Source organism: Rutilus rutilus (genome assembly GCF_951802725.1).
Source record: "Rutilus rutilus genome assembly, chromosome: 21".
NCBI classification, from domain to species: Eukaryota; Metazoa; Chordata; class Actinopteri; order Cypriniformes; family Leuciscidae; genus Rutilus; species Rutilus rutilus.
In genome coordinates this window covers 18087509-18105344 of record NC_140226.1, presented here as the reverse complement: position 1 = coordinate 18105344, position 17836 = coordinate 18087509, and the positions used below count along the sequence as shown (strand labels likewise).

The window sequence follows — 17836 nt, the reverse complement described above, 5'->3', positions numbered from 1 at the left end:
CAGATAAATAGAGATGGAGAAGGACACAGGGAGAAAGACATTTGGCAGGAGAAAAGATCCAAAATATCTATATCATGGAACTCTACTCCAAGTGGTGAAGTGTACTCATAAACAACTCAAGTCACAGACTATAGCAAACAGTACATTACTATGGCACGACAAATAGTTTTGGACATACTATTCAAAAGCTGGAGCAGATATGATGCTTGAGAGTTGCCAACCTTTCTATCTTTTCTTTTCCTCCTCAATAGTTAAATTACAGATTTCCGTTCATAGTTCCAACAAGCCCGGTTTTCACAAGGACGATCTCTTTCACATACCTGCCTGATCTGCTTACATTCCTCTGCAACACTTGAAAGGTCATCAGAGGGATCTCATTGTGTTTAGCTAAGAGGCCTTACTTCCCCTTGCAAGCTGCTCACACTGTAACAAGAAGTTCATTGATGTTATTATAATGTTTTAAAACGAACACTGCCAGCACTTATTTAACAATAATTTGTAGCAATAATAATTTGACAAATTCTTTAAAACATTATGTTTTTTCTTTCTTTGCTGTTTCCTGTCTGAGTGAAGTAACTTCGCTCTGAGATGGTGTAGCATAATATTTAAGATCTCACCCAGAATCTGAAATGTTAAAAAACCCACAAAGAGCAACTATCACCACTGTGCCCTTGAGCAAGACATTTACGCTCTGGTTGGTCGAGGACTGTAATAAATGTACTTTAATATGTATATCTAAATTCAGCAAATTAGTCAAAAACTGTTTAAAAGCAGCCCATAATTATTTAACAACTGATAAATTACTAATTATTAGTTTCCCTGTGCACACCTTCATACACCAATGAGAGAGCCTTGGAAAATAATTTACTGGCAGTGGAGCACGAAAACATGAACTGGCCCTTACCATTTTAAAATAATATATTTTGGAGGATGTCTCAGCTGTTTTTGTCCATATTATGAAGTTTTGACCAATTATAAATTGTGGGTTAATTGAATGTCCTTTGTGAAGATTGAAAGCTCAACTGACTTTCATAATATATTAAAAACCAGCTGAGACATTCTTCAAAATATCTTCTATTGTGTTCTGCAGAAAAATTTTAAAATCTTACAAGTATGGAACTACACTGTAAAAATATATATATATATACTTTCATGATTTGTTATCACAACTTTTTATCTTTTGTCTAATCAACTAATCAACTGAGTTTCTATTTATTAAACCAATCTCCTTCATTGTATCACCTAAAATTCTTAATTTCAATGAACAAAAAATGAAGGCGACAAGGTAACTTCCTTTTTTAAGTTAAACCAACGATAATTTTCTTTTACAGTGTACATGGGGGTGTAGTAAATATTGACTATTTATTTATTTTAAAAAAATGTTGATGAATTCTCATTAAACTTAGTTGGAAAACAATAGTGCCCTCACAGTCTTGCTAAACATGACAGATTAACCCTGACTGTGACCTCTGAGGACAGACCAAACAGCACTTATACTCTGCCCCCTGGGTCTGTGCCCAGACAACGCACATGGACATTATGGGATGCTGATGATGTGTTTATTAGGTTTGTTGAGAAGTGATGACAGACTTGTGGGACAAGAATTGTCTCAGTGTAGGTCAAGCCCTCCCTCTAGTGGTGAAAACAATGAGCTCACATTTAAACATCTAGAAAAGTAAGCAATTATTTAAATGAAAGCCGATGCCATTGGTAAGAAGGACTGAGCTTAGCAATATGTAGAAGCCAATGAAGCCAATTTGCCCAACCATTTCATACAAAAATAGCAGTAGAGAACACCATAGTGCTAGCTGGATATTGGGAAGAAGTTGGGGGAAATCCCAGGTAAATATGCTTATTTGAGGAGGGCCCCATTCCAGTGAGGGCCCATAAATAAGTAAATCCCCATCTAATCACATAACAACTATGGTCAAAACAACATATTTTCATCAGGAAATATTATGATTGTGAGATGAGGACAAGGCTTTGATCAGTCGGGACTCCGTAACTGACTAATCAGTTAGATCAACACAGAAAAGAAATGAGCTCTCTCAAAATAACAATGAAATGCCTCAGAGACATTTAACCAGTTGAACCACCAGATGGAGCCACAACCACACAAAAGCACATGACATAAAAAGACCTTTAAAACTAGAAAAAAGACACATTCAAATGAAATCTGGTAGTCATAATAGAGAACTTTACCTACACTCTCATTGCACAGATCAATGTAGTACAGCATTTACAGCCTTTTCCTTTTGAATAGAAATAGAAAACCTGGACTCGAAGCAGAATTTACATAAGACTAGAATAGAACCCAAATGAGCTGAATTAATCAGAACGTGAATCTTAATGTTTGAAATACAGCATTAGTCTAGATTGTGCAAACTAGATTGTGAATGCAAACCACAACACACGCAACCAGCAGCACAACAATGAATCTAGCAGAATCAGCCAGCAGTGGATCCAGAATGCCATGCATCTAGTCCACAGGACACAGCATTTCATGGTTTTTGCCATGCAGATCATGTGTACATCACTCACGTTCCCAGGGTTTGGGGAAATTACAGCACACACAAATCTCAGGCTGTGTATTCTGGGCTATAGAAACAATAGCATTATCTAATTAGACATAATTACCATCAGTATAATCCAGCGGAGCACAAAATGAAATATGTACATTCAAAATTAATGATTTTGACATCCTCCTTGCCCTGGGCTTGGTCAACCTGTGGTTCTCAGTATTTTTAATGCATGCCTAGATGGATGGATTGTTAAGTTTGAGAAAAATGCATAAGAAAATTAATATAAAAGATCAACAGGGCACTTCCCAGTATTCAATGAAAGAAAACCAGCGAGATGGAAATGATGAGGGTCCCTTTGCAAAGCTATACAGCTATTGTGCCATGTAGAAACATGAATTCAGTGGACCAAAAGTACATGATGTCCTGTGGCAAGAATGATACCAGTAGTCCAACATCAACATAGGATAATCAACGTATTTCAACCAATGTGCTCCCACAAGCTCAAAAGGTCAGTCTACTGATATTAGACTCTTTTAACTATGGACTAATATAATATAATATAATATAATAAAATACATTATTTTTAAATAATATAATTATAATTATTATTATTATTATAACAAATTAGACAAAATAATGGCAAGTATTTAGCAAAGTCAAAGCAAGCTTTGGCAGGAATACAAAACGATAAAGTCTTCACTTAAAGATTGATTGTTCCTGACTAAACAATTGTTGCTAATATTTTGAAACACTATTTCTAATAAAAAAAAAAAGAGGAAAAATGTATTGAATTATTCAGAAAAAGAGATGGAGATAAAAGCCTATGTTTCACATCAAGACAAGCTGTCCGTATCGCCCACTCAAGAAGAATAACAAGATCTGTGCAGTTGCTCCACTGATTGGTCAGAATCGTTCATGCTGTCACAAAAGATCATGGGATGGACCACCACACACCCACTGCACAGACAGCGTGGGCGTTTCCGTGGTAACAGAGGACAGCGGCGATCTTTACGCGGCCTCAGTGAGCCACTAATGAGTATGAGTATGAGTGAGTGAGTGAGTGAGTGAGTGAGTGTGTGTGTGTGTGTGTGTGTGTGTGTGTTTCATGCTGCAGTGCAAACGGGGGTTTTTGTTGTAAGAATAGAGACACTGCGGTGAAATAGAAATGCATCTAACACAAGAATCGGGGCCGGTGTGTGTCTCTGTAAACTGATCCTCTGCCTCTGGTAAAAGTAAATGTCAAGGTTGCTTTCTAATTAGGAGGACGCAAACTGAAAGTAATTCCCCAGCAAAATATCTCGTAAAAGGAAAAAACATCAAATGTCAATCATGTGCAATCATTATGAATAGGCCTACAGTTAAAGCATGAAACGGAAGTCTTGCGATAGACTTTTCTTCCCTATTGTGACAGATATCCGAGTAAAACAGCATCTGGAACAAGAAAAAAATGTAGGGCAGGACTTGATTTTGTCCACTGGGAATTGATTGGATGGTCGTGGTTTGCTATTGCTGTGATCTCATATGAGTGGCAGGTTGTCCCGCTCTTGTGCCAGTAAACACGTCATCAGAGAAGAGATGGGAAGTCATTTTTAATATATAATGCAATATTCCATAAAAAACAGTTGAGTTCATGGTGAGACACTAAAGTGGTGCCCTACATGTCAACATGCAACTATACACGCGTGCACTCACACAGACACGTGCACGTGCACAAATTCAAATACAAATTCATGTACACAAAGTGACAGGAAATTATTCTGACATATCCCGCAGCCAAGCAAGCAAGAGCCAAATGCATCAAGCATGGCTCTTGCCTCTAACTCTATCTCTATATTCATATTCAAAAGTGGAGCTAAGTCACAGCATAGGCAGTGATTCATTATTATTGGGAGATGACATTTAAAAACATGCTAAAATGTGCAGTGTGTGATGCGTTTTGAACTCAATATAACCTTCAAGTATAAACGTGTGTTGGTTAAAACATTATAACAATCTCAAAACATTGTAAACTTTAATAGAATTCAACAGAAACATGATTCTCTGTTCAATAAAGAGCACACAAAACAGAAACGATTTGGCTTGAACAATAAATACATCCTATTTCTCTCCAAGGTAGCTTAAATCAATACTTTACCAAAGCTTTGATTAGAAGTCGCAAGGTGCTAGACCTCAAATCTCTCCTTCACTCTTTATTTCTCTTTGTGTCTGCCTCTAGCCATTCCATTTGCGGTTGAAAAGAGCTGCTCTCACTTAATCCGATTTTTTTTTTTGACATTTTTGGACAATCAAATGTTTGATCAATATCAGAGATTACAATTAAAATTTTCAGAAAATCTTTCAGACAATCTCCAGCGTGTCTCTCAGCAAGCATGTTAAATGGTGAGGACAAAAACTCAGGCAGTATATTAACATGTGCCTGATATTCATATCTTAATGAGAGCATATATGTACTTCATTACCAAAATAAATTCTGGCCCATCATGTTTTGTGTACTTGACACTATGGTTTAGGAATTTCTAAACTTCTTTTATTCGTAGTATAGGCAATGTTATATCAAAGTTTGAGACATATTTCTACAAACCACCAAGTTTCAAACATTGAAATTAAACGAGCTACAAATCATAGAGACTGCTCTTCTAGATTTTAGGATGAGCGTCATAAGTATGAAGCTGCGTGTGCGAGGCTGCCAGCGAATCTAAAATTGGACCCCAGACACGGGCTTTTGCCTCATCGTGACGTGAAAGAGTTCCCTTCGACAAATATAAACCCTTTCTAAATTTAGTCCCCTCACAATATCAATTCCGTGAAGATTTCTCTGACGCTAGTCACGTGTGAGCATTTCGTGAGTGTTGTATGTATGGGGGTGGGGGGTAGGGGGGGTGACATTTTGACATATAAAGCTGCTTCAAGGGCGAATTCTGCATTAGAAGCGAGCGCAAAACCGAACTGCGCAATTGCGCGAGGCATTCATCTTGCGAGGGATTGAGCGATTACATGTCCAGTCTACAGATTTCGCGATCTAACTGCTCGGATGGATTATGCCAACTCTTCGAGGAATAAACGGAGGTCAGAGTCATGGAGAGCCGTGCATCGACCACCCGTGCACCGCTGGATATCACGTCCGGGGATCTACAAGTTGTACTGATACAATTTTGTTCCCCGTCATGAACTGTCCTAGAGTTGCGGTTCAAAGTTGGAGGCTTTAAGAGCGGGGAACACCATGCACACCGCAGAGCTCGCGCTCTCTTTCCTTCTCGTCGTGATCATCGTAGTGTCGCTGCTGTCCAACGTGCTGGTGCTGATCTGCTTTCTGTACAATGCCGAAATTCGCAAGCAGGTTCCTGGGTTGTTTATACTCAACCTGACGTTCTGCGACCTGCTTCTGTCCGCCTCCAGCATGCCGCTGACACTTTTCGGGGTTTTGAGTAATGCACATCCCGGAGGACACGTTTTCTGTCAGGTGGTCGGGTTTCTGGACACTTTCCTGACCACCAACTCCATGCTGAGTATGGCTGCGCTCAGCATCGATCGGTGGGTTGCTGTGGTGTTCCCTCTGAGTTATCATTCCAGGATCCGACACCGGGACGCTGTGCTCGCTCTGGCTTACACGTGGGTGCATTCCTTGTCCTTCTCTGTGGTTGCCGCGTGCCTCTCCTGGGTGGGCTACCATCATCTGTACGCTTCCTGCACGCTCTGTAACGGCAGGGCGCTCCATGCCAAGACGCAGTTCGCGATTTACACGCTGGTGCTTCACACGCTCACGTTCCTGCTGGTGTCAGTGGTTCTCTGCGTCACGTACCTGAAAGTGCTCAAAGTAGCGCGCTTTCACTGCAAGCGCATAGACGTGATCACCATGCAAACGCTCTTATTGCTAGTGGACATTCACCCGAGGTAAGAATGAGGTCGAATATTCAGATTTTTACAGTTAAGATATTTATAAATAAATAAACTGGCAGGAGTGGTTGCCAGAACTTTTTCGTAGAAATACAATGACAATGATACAAGCATTTTAGTGATGGCCCATTTTACAGGCACTAAAAGTGTCCAATGCAAAGTTGTGTTTAGCAATATACACTAAACAAATAACATAAAATGCAACAAAACCCAAACATGTACATAACCAATTACAAAAAAAAAAGCTTCTTTTTTTGTGTGATATACTTTAAATCTATAAATTAAAATTTTCATTTTTAAATTTCGATTTTAAGAGTTTGCACAAATAGATATTAAATATCAGATATTCAGTACTCAAGTTTAAATAGAACCCAGATAAACTATTTTCAGCACCACCGCTTTGGTCCACCGGAATTTAACCTGCTGAATCCTATATAATTGTTCTCAACTAAGTGAACACATGTATTTTACTTTTTTGGATATGCTACTGAATCAAACAACATATACACATATACATATATATATATAAAAGATCCTATAGGCCTATATAAAATATATATATATATATATATATATAAAAATATATATATATATAAAAAAAAAAAGAGTAAAAATAATGAAATTCAAAACACTGGTCAACATTGTAATTGCTGGGAAACTACAGCGTAGAAAACTGTCACAAATCTGAAAACTGGCACTTTATACATGCCCTGTGATTTATTTGCAATTGGATTCATCTTTGAAAAAGGCATCATATTATAATTGATTAAAATGGAATTAAACAGCTCAGGTCATGTGACTATTCACAGTAGACTCTTACTGGACCCCTCAAACTAAATTCTGTCACAAATGTAACTGGTGCAATGACATAATACATAAAAAGTGATCATAAATATTTTCTTTTAAAATCAATCAAAGAGTAATCTTAAATAATGCAATGTGGTAAGGGTGTAACGATATTCAAACCGAACCGAAAAACCACGATACACCCATAGGATACACAACCCACCATATATATCGCGTACCGAACGCGCCCCGCCCCCAGCTGCCACGCCCAGCCCAAACCCATCGTTTAGGTTGACCTCACTTTACCTTATGTCACGAAACTATTTTTTCTTCCTTGACATTTGATTAAATAATATTAGGTGTGTGTAACGGTAACCTACACGTATTCATCATCCCGCGAATTTTCGTGTCTTGTGTGTACAAGACCAATGCAGCGTTGTAGGCTCAGCGCCATAAACCAACACCATTAACTACCAACAATAGCAATAAGCTCCGCGTTTTGTTACTTTAAATAAGAAACAAAGTGTCATTTTTCAAATGATGTCCATTTTATCAAGAAATTCAAACAATAAATGCCGTTTTGACGCATTTCCTGTGGTGTGACAGATCACTACATGCCTCAGTTCAAGCAGCAGCGTGAGTGAACGCGATCATCTCTTCCTAATAAACATTAATGAACATCTGAAGGAATGTTGAAAGATACAGTAAAACTTACTGAAAGGTATTATATCTCATGTAATCGCTCAATCAGTGTTTCAACGGTGAAAAGACATCAGTAAAACAGCTTGTAAACAATATCCCACGTAGCATTACATTTACCTCAGGAAAGTCATTCAGTGTCCACAGCTTGTTAGTCAGCTAGAGAAATTAACTCTTTCGCTAAATATATGCACGGTCTGTATTAGCCTATATATTCATAATATTTAACTTAACCTGTTAGTGATGTCTTGATTATTTAATGCATGTTTGTTATGAAAATGACAGCCAGTGTGTAATGATTATATTTCAACAATGAATTGGAGTTAAAACATATAATTAAATGTAGAAGTTAATGCAAAAAAATGCATTGTGCAGTTTATATGTTTGCATACAATTTGTTATTTGAGTGTTGATTATTATATCTAAAAATAAATAGCAACTGAATATAGGCAAATAGTTTTGGCTTGGTTGTTAACTTTTAATATTATAGTAATGTGCAAGTAAGTGCTCCCTATATAGTTTATAGCATTAGCAAGGATTATTTTTTATATCCGTAAGAAACTTTTAATTATAACTAACTTCATTTAAAGAGAAACTCAATTTGTTCAGTAAACCACTGTTTAATAAATAAATAAAAAAGCAATTTTATGTTTAGTTTCCTCTCACCCTGCTGTACCGAACTGTGATGTCAAAACTGAGGTATGTACCGAACTGTCAGTTTTGTGTACTGTTACACCCCTACAATGTCGCACATCTACCAAATAATGAGGCTGAAAAAAGTTAGTGGCTGACGTAAACACACCTCTCTCGTGTGCCAAGAAATATCAAGAGACATTTGTGCTTGTCAGAGAGTGCAGATCATCATCTCATTGCCCAGAGCACCAGATGACTTTCAATGGCAATGTGTCGACCACAATAACTTATTAACCAACAATGACAAATTACAATAGTCCTACACAACACATGTAATGAGCACATCTAGAGTTCAAGCAGGGGATGTATCAGATTCAGAGCACTCCACACATGCAAATTGAAAGGAAAATGACTGCCAGCTGTTGGCTCTTTTGGGATTCATGTTAAAAAAAAAAAAAAGAAAAAAAAAAAGAAGCTTTTTATAGACTGGTATAGCAATCAACAAAACACCGCACTTCTGTGTAACCAAACTGACTATGTGAGCATGTGTTAAATAATCCATTGCAGGTGTGACAAAGTCAATCTGGCATTTCAATGATTCACTGAAACAGCTTGGGCAAACATCTCCTGTCTCTTTAATGTTTTGACAGAAGGTTCCTGATGTTGTCAGTGGTGATGTATGTTCATCCGGTCCATAAATACAGTTTTAAATAACATCTATTTGAAGCTGTATAAAAGTCAGTCTAATGTGCTCATCTCACATGCAAAAAAGCATAATACAGAGAGAGAAATCATCTAATGGAGGTCATATCTTTTGTCCAGTGTTCGTCAGCGCTGTCTGGAGGAGCAAAAAAGGAGGAGACAGAGAGCCACACGCAAAATTAGTACATTCATCGGAACCTTCGTCGTCTGTTTCACCCCATATGTCATCACTAGGTGAGCCACCTGCTTTTCTTCCCTGGGCTCCTCACTGTAAAAAATGTCTAACCTTCCCAACTCAAAATTTTCTAGTGACTGATCACATCTAAATTTTTCATTTGGCCCAAATTCTGTACATTTAATTTGATAATTTACAGAATTTCACTTGCGCCAATGGAAAAATTTAGATGTGATCAGTCACTAGAAAATTTTGAGTTGGAGAGGTTAGAATTTTTTTACTGTGTAGAGACTCAGCATCTGTGCAATCATGCTCTTATAGTTTTAATGTGTTGGCCTTTGAGTGTAATTAACTGCATTCTTGATTTAATACTCAAAAGCTGGAGGACACTGTGTATTGTTTAAGGTTGACCGTGGAATTTGTAAAAAAAATTAAAAAAAGGTTTTACAGTTTGTTACTGGACATTCCTTAATATTTTTAACCTTTGTGATAATAATTCTTGTAGGTATGAGGAACAATGTGTATTTAAAACAAAAGTGAAAAAGTCAGTTAAATCAAAAGCAGTAAAATAATAATTTAAACATGTTGCATCACAATATAAATGAAAAATAATTGTTATATATAAAATAATCGAATATCAATATATATATTTTTGTGCTGTCAATCGATTAAAAAATTAACTAATTAATTGCATATTTTATGAAAGCTATACATTTTAACATTTATTAGGCTTTAAAAGATATAACTTTTAATTTAAGTGAACTTAAAACAATTTTCACATAAACCCATTATAATAAATGTCACATTTACCTGCCCTTCAATTTATCAGGGCTCAGTTTTTTCTATTGGCCCAGTCAGACCAGTTCAGATTTGGTCAAAATGCACAAAAAGTTATTGTTTTCGACCCATGTAACCTTGTAAACAGTGCTTTAAGATTTTCAGGTAGGATATATACAGAAATTGAATAAAGTTATTGAACACTTCACAGCCTTCATTGCACAAATTATAAATGAAATAGAGTAATCCTTATTAAAACTACCAAAGTTATTCAGTCAAGAGCAGCGAGTGATTTTCTTATATATTTTTGTTCTTTGGTTATTCTAAATGACAGACAGCAGAGGGTTTATTAGGCTGCTGTCACTTTAAGACCTGCCGCAAATGACGCGGATCCCCTTTTAATCGCAACTCTTTACGTTCATTTAACTCCTTTTAGACTTGTCTTGTTTTAATGGTTTAAAAGCATTTTCATGAATAAGAGGGTGATCATATAATGTAACGCTAGCAAAAGAATGACAAAAAAAAAAAAAAGGATGCTGCATTAGTTGTGGTAAATATTTTGAATGCTTTAAACTGAAAAAATGTGTCAAAAACATGAATGCATTAATTTTGACAGCCCTAATAAATATATATAAAAGGGTCTCCCCCACAACATCCTACAAGTTCTGAAGTGTGAAGCCTGTAGTTATAGTACTAATGTCACTGGTCATGTATGTCCACCTGATTTAATGAAGAAGGGCCTCCTGTCTTGGCATGTTACATAACCTTGGTGAGCTCAGAGAAGATGAAAGGATGAACTGTATTGTGTATCCCCGACTCTTGCTGCAGGTTTTCATCCTCAAAGCCCCTGTCAAAAGCAATTTTTAAAAGCAACCGTTAGTGTCCTTCAGGTCACAATTTATCCCTCACATAAACGGAAAACAGAAATTGTTCTACATTCACTATTCAAAACAAATGTATAACCTTCTATAGGCAAAGAAAATACTGAAAATGTGGTAACTGGTATATCAGGTCTTTGGACTTTGCACCATATCTTGCTCATATCTGTGTCATGTCTTTAGGATTGTGGAGCTGTTTTTGACAGAGCCATTTAATCCATATTGGGGCGTGCTGTGTAAAAGTCTGGCTTACAGCAAAGCTGCATGCGACCCTTTCGTCTACTCTCTTCTGCGACACCAGTACCGGAAGACCTGCAGTGACATAATCAATCGACTCATGAAGCGCAGTTCCCCGAACAACTCCAGGCATCAGCAGGAAAATGGAAAGATTGGGAGAGCTAAGGAAATCGTAAAGGATGGGGAAGTCGAAGCCAGACCTACAGACTGAGGTCTCCTGTTGCTATAGAGATGAACAATCACAAAGGTAGAGCTTCGACTCTGGAAGGAGAGAGAAGAATGAAAGTAGAAAAGACAGCGGGATACCAGGCTCTGCATTTCTCAACTCAAAAAGAATTCAAGATGTAACTGTAGCAAAAGAGATTTAAGTAGCAAAAGAGATTCTTTCGAAAAATATTTTCTCTCTCTTTCTCTTTCATTCTCCGATCCATTTTGAAGTCAAACTACTGTAAAGCTGCAATCCACGAGAGCTGCTAGTTAGCCAACATTCAAAGAGAATTTGTTGGACTTATTACCTATCGTGGTCTGATTTGTCTCTTATGGTTTAGTGATAAAGTGCTGTTTAGACTTATGAATAGGTGACTGCTTTGACTTCAACTAAGTAACATGGTCAAATGTGAGAAAACAGAAGATCACTTCTAACATTGTGAGTTTTTCAAAAGACAGAATAAGAAACAGTATTTTCTAGATGATGTTTTAGTGGAACTCAATGGCATGTGGCTTTGATTTTTTTGTAGCATGTATTGTATCTTCAGGGTTTAGATATGAAGTCCCAAAGCAATTGGCAGACCTGTTCTTACGGTGCCTTTATTTTATTTTATTATTTATTTAAAATGAAACCTCGATAGACTGAATTTTATATGAAGTTATCTGAAATTAAGAAGCTCATTTCAGCAGAGAATTGTAGAGAAATGCTGAGTAAACCAAAGGGTACAAACAAAGGAGATAAATTAAATATTTGAGTGTGAAATCCTAAAGGACTTAAAAAAATGTTAGATTAAATTGTGACAGCATAAACAGTCTCTTTTTCTAACTTGCCTCTCAAAATTATGTGTGAAAATATTGTGCAAGTGCCTGCATTGCTGTCATGTGGAATTAATTAACGTTCTCTGTGTGGGAACACTAGCCAAAAGATACAGGGAAAAAAATACTTGCAAAAGAACGAAAAGGTTTTCTTTCCCTATTTTCCTTTTGAGTTTTACAATGCTGTTCTTTGTCAATGTATATATACACATTTTTGTATTTTTAAAGGAGTAAATCATTTCTACAGAGTAATTTATATCTGAATGTCACTCTATAGTAAATTTGTATTGTTTTATTTATTGTAGCGTGCACGTATGAGTATGTGTGCGACTGTGATATTTGAAAGTGGGAGTATTATTACACTTTGAGGGTGTTTCTGTATAAAAATACATGTTTAAATGTTTTTCTTTTGTGAAAATGTAAAGCCTTAGGAAAGAAACATGTCTATTTTTGTTAAACAGAAAAAAATTGTAGTTTTAAATTTTGCTACATACATATCTTTGTGACTTTGATGACAATAAACAGTGGATTTGAAAAGAGATTTTTGTTGTTTGACAGATTTATGCAGAGCAGAAAACACAAAAGAAATGAATTAGAAGCAAAAAAGTCTGATTTGTGCTCTGCATAACAGGTATATTTGGTCTTCGACAGAGTCCTCGCCTTCCAAGTTTCCCTCAGTCTGAGAATGGAAGAGAAATGCATGGAAAGTTCAATCCTAAAGTACAGTAGGAGAAAGAAAGAGAGAGAGAGAACGATAGGAATGTGGGAGAGACAATTACTTTCTGAAACTGTTTAAAACAGATTTCATTCCTCCTCTGTTCAGCTGAAACGAAGACAGCTTTGTGCTTTGCACTCATGCTCCGGCTCAGAAAGCTCACAATAGAGAGAGAAAGAGTCAAGAAGTCTCTGTAATTGCACGTTCAGAAGAAAAAGAAAAGAGGGAAGATAAAACGAAAAGTAGAGAGTGTGAAGGCAGACATTAAAGAACAGCAAGAAATGAGACCACTAAAGAATTCTAGGTAATTATCACCACCCCCACTTGCAATGCAAACAAGAACAAAGAAAGATTCATCAGAATCCAGCCCCGACCGCCCCCAGATTATATCCTTACTCAGGTCTTCTCTTTCTCTACTGCGTTTGTTTAATTTTATGGATTTATTTTTCACTGCTGAGTATGTCATCCCCATTTCTCTGTGATCCATAAATACTGCTCCACAAAGGCATGTAAGGAATAACTGACAATAGGCCGTTGAATTATTAGAAAAATAATGCACACCCGAGGTGGTAATATGGCCACGACGCGAAGCGGAAAGAGAGAGAGAGAGATCAAGTTGTATGTGAATTACCCGAGTACTGTGCGTCTCTCAGTCTAAACAGTGTTCGGCAGCAGCGTCTCTAATAATAGCAAAACTGTACGTTTATCTTTTCCAAGAACAACGCCGTTATTACCTCACTAGTGAGAAATGTCATGTGGCTTTGCCACATGCAATGTTTGTTGTTTATATCCTATTGTTTACTATATTTATTTGCTTGGTCAGTGTAGTTTTGAGTGTTGGTTCTTTTGTTGTTGTAGTCTGTAAGGACCTTTGAAATAACTGAAAACGTTTGGCGGAGTGATATAGAACTGTAATGTGGTCAAGATCTGCCTGGAACTACTTTAACCGTGCGTTTACTTTAACTTCAAATGTTTCGTGAACACCAAATCATCCGTGTGTGTGTGTGCTTGTTTTATTAAATTAAATTACATTACATTTTCCATTCAATCAGCTATTGATATTATGGTTTAATGGAAAACCACCACTATATCACAACTTTTTTCAAACTCTTTATATTACACATTAGTCCAATTATATTACACATTAGTCCAATCATATTAGACATTAAAGCTGTAGTACGTCACTTTTTTTGTGTTTAAAATGTACTAAATTTATATAATAATCGAGTATATCATGAATCCATTTTCCAAACCGTGTTTTTGTCTTATCCTGAATCTCTACGGTACACCTAATATGAGTGTTTATATTCTGACTATTTTAGACTGGTTCGGGTCATACCACTGCGGAGTAGCCCAGTACCTGCGTGATTTGTCATAGACATAAACAGAAGTAGCTCTGGCTACAATGTTCTTCCGCAAGACGCATGGAGTTCTGTTTATTAGAGCGCCAAAAGTTGCAGCTTTAATACAAAAAACTAAGCTAGCTGTATTAGCTCAAATAAACGTTGACTCTGTTCATTTATAAGACTAGGTTTATACTTGCCGCGTCCGCATAAGCGCGAAGAAGCGCACAGCAAAAATGATGTCATTGCGGTGTGGGCGGTCGTGCGCAAGACACCATTTCGCTTGGCGGTGTGCGCGGCTTTTTTTGTAACAGCGCACGCGGCTCCGCATCCAAAGATAGGCAGCAGAGACTCGCGCTGCGGAGCCAGGCGAAAGTATAAACAAGGCTTAAGGGAGCTCCAAATTTGCCCCTTGGCCTCTGTCCATTATGGCCTCCTAATCATCCCCATATACTGATTGGCTTCATCACTCTGTCTCCTCTCCACCAGTAAGCTGCGCAATATCTGGCGCAATATGGCTGCCGTCGCATCATCCAGGTGGATGCTGCACACTGGTGGTGATTGAGGAGATTCCCCCTTCCATGTAAAGCGTTTTGAGTACCCAGAAAAGCGCTATATAAATGTAACAAATTATAATAATTGTTCGTAAATAGTCGTTCTCAATCTATCATCAGTGTGTGTCTGTACTGATCACTTTTAAATCATGTGGATACATGGTTTCAAAGCCTTAAAGGACGTATCAAGTTATCTCATGTTCAGGTCCCCATTACATTTTACCAATTACAGCAAAGATTGGTTGTATGAGGAGAACAAAGCATCACTGCATTATCTTCTGGAAGCACCAGACAGGGATTTGAAGTAGTCAGTGAGTGAAAACAACTCTTCTTATATTTCATAAATAATTTCTAAAAGACCTTGTTAACCCCAAAGAAATCAGTCTTTAAAACGATTCCTTTTTGTTTTGTGAGGAATGCTTATTGTGGTGTCAGAGGGGATGCATTTCATTTCAGCTTGACCCTAAACAGTTGCATTTAGTGCAGAATTGTCTTTGAAGTCTCTGAAGAGTTTCTCTCTCATGAGTTGCACTGTTGTACTGCTATGAAGCTGTGCCGTACATGAGCGGAAATCAAAGAACAAACAGACAGCGCTCTGTTTTCCTTTTCTTTTCTACCCCCCTCTCTCTCTTTCTGTCTATCCGCTTGCTCGGTTTTTAATTGGGCTCACTGCGTGCGTCCCTGGAGCTCTCAGTGCTGTGTTTGTGTGGGTGAGTCTTGGAGTGAATCATAGTAATTTAGGAATTTGGACTTGTGTGTGTGATTTTGTGTGTAAAAGAGGTTAAATGTTTGTACAAGTATGTCCTTAAATGACTATGTTTAAGAGTGTTTGTCTGTTGACTGTATGTGTAGAATATATTATGTAGAGCTTATTTCATCAAGACTGTAATCCACATCCTCTTCAACAAAAGTTAATGGTAGCATCGGGGCTAATTTAGTATCTAATAGGGCTGCACGATTTGGGGAAAATGTCATTGCGATTATTGAGGTCAATATTGCGATTGCTATATGTGATTGCGATATAATAAACAAATAGTTTCATGAGTCAACTTGCTTGGTTCTCAAGGAAAATGCACACACAGATGCTGAAATGTGTATTTCTCAAACTAACAACAACAACTAAATGATTGATAACACCTATAATTCCTGTCTAACAGGTAGGACATATAAATAAATTGAATAAAGTTATTAAATTATATATAGACTAATCTTTTTTAAAGCTACAAAAGTTCTTTAGTCAAGAGCAGTGAGTGTTTTTCTCTGTTCCCTTTGTTCTTTGATTAACTTTAATGACAGAGATAATTAGTGGCTACTGTGTACATGGCCGATCTCGCATGGAGTGAGTGATGTGACACTGGTTGAGGACCAGCATTTAAGAACTGATTTGACACTCATTTAATGCATGTGAAAAAAAATATATATAGATGTCTTGATTAAAGCATTCTTTGGCATTAGGGGCTGTTCACACAGTACGTGTTTTTCAGTGTGAACGCACTAGGCGTGTGTTTGACTGTTGCGCTCGCGTCTCGCACATGACAAAGCATTCTTAAAACGCAGCACTTAAGTTAAAATAAGTTCAACGAAAACGCGTCTCGAGAAAGATTATGCTTTCTGTGTGAACTGGCACTCCTGAGTGAGTATCATAAGGTAAGATGCAGATTTGGGTGCTGTGTTTTTTTTTTTTTTTATCATGAGTTCTGAGCGTTCTCACATAACTGTTCTCATTCATTTGTATGTTCATCTTTTTGTTTGGGCTGTTTAATATTAGAATTTTGTTTAAAATACCCCGCCTCGCAATATCAAGCCTCGCCAATTAAGCCCCGCCCCCAGCACCCCCCTGATAAAAAATTTTTTCCCGCGGCTATGACTGTGTACTGTCCCTTTAACACCAGCCTCTACTGACAGAGACACGGATCTCACATGCACCTCATTCTCTCACAAGTCAGAACTCTTTACGTTCATCATAAGTCTTATGTTATGAAGATACTCGACAAAAAGACATTTTGGCATAATTGTGCGTGTTATTGTTTGTTCAAGCGTGAAAGAGAACGGTATTCTGGCGTGCTGTCTTGTGCGCATGCACGATACTAGCGCAAGTCTTTCTGTGTCACAATCAGGACATTCACAGGCAGCGCGCTCTTTTTTTGTCTTTTCGCGCATGAATGGTTTAAAGCAACACTATGTAACATTTTGTACCTTAAAATAATGTATCCAAAATCGTTTCAGTGGTTCATCAAGTGGACCGCTTTGCGGTCCTTTATCTGCTATAACCACACTATGTAAGATTGCCAGATCGGGTCGCGTTTCTGAAGTTCTAATGAGACATAAGAAAACTACAAATTTGACTTGCTTTACGGCAAGCGTTACAATAGTCATTATTTCAAGTTTTTCTTCGTTTCTGATGTCGCAAAACATCATACTTTCATAAAATCATGCATCATACTCTACCTTGTCTGTGGACATCGTTCATTCCAAAGGATAAACAGTGGGCGTGCGTGCGACAGTAGGCTGCGGTAGGCTAAATGATTTATGACAGCGGTAATGGACAATTCCGCTTCCAACCTGTAGGGGGACCGCAGAGGAAAAGTTGCTTTAAAATCATTTGCATGAATAAGAGCGGGATCACTAGCCAAAGGATGACAAAAATCAAAAGATGCTGCATTAATTGCGTTAACAGCCCTAATTTGTTTTTCATATAAAAATCGCAGCATTTTGTGTCATATAATCGCAGCTTGACATCGCGATTGCGATATGATTAATCGTGCAGCACTAGTACATAACTTTATTCAGGATGGCAATATGTAATAACATTTATATATTTAGTCATTTAGCAGACATGCTTATCCAAAGCGACTTACAAAAAAGAAACATCACAAGCAATTTATCAAACAAGAGCAA

General features: G+C 37.4%; 1 protein-coding gene and 1 long non-coding RNA gene across 2 annotated transcripts in view; one reads left to right on the top strand and one right to left on the bottom strand.

Moving 5' to 3' along the window:
• The first annotated feature begins 5431 nt into the window (after positions 1 to 5431).
• Positions 5432 to 11658, top strand: gpr26 (G protein-coupled receptor 26). Its single transcript, XM_084392776.1, has 3 exons — positions 5432 to 6413; positions 9357 to 9470; positions 11250 to 11658. Exons 1-3 carry the CDS (start codon positions 5743 to 5745, stop codon positions 11512 to 11514), a joined length of 1050 nt encoding a protein of 349 aa, XP_084248902.1. The 5' UTR covers positions 5432 to 5742; the 3' UTR covers positions 11515 to 11658.
• Positions 9149 to 17836, bottom strand: part of LOC311280547 — a 43517-nt gene continuing 34829 nt past the window's right edge. Inside the window, exons 3-4 of the long non-coding RNA XR_014625697.1 lie at positions 10909 to 11035; positions 9149 to 9372 (exon numbers count right to left, since the gene is read on the bottom strand). This is a non-coding gene — a long non-coding RNA (uncharacterized lncRNA). The remainder of the gene's footprint in view (positions 9373 to 10908; positions 11036 to 17836) is intronic.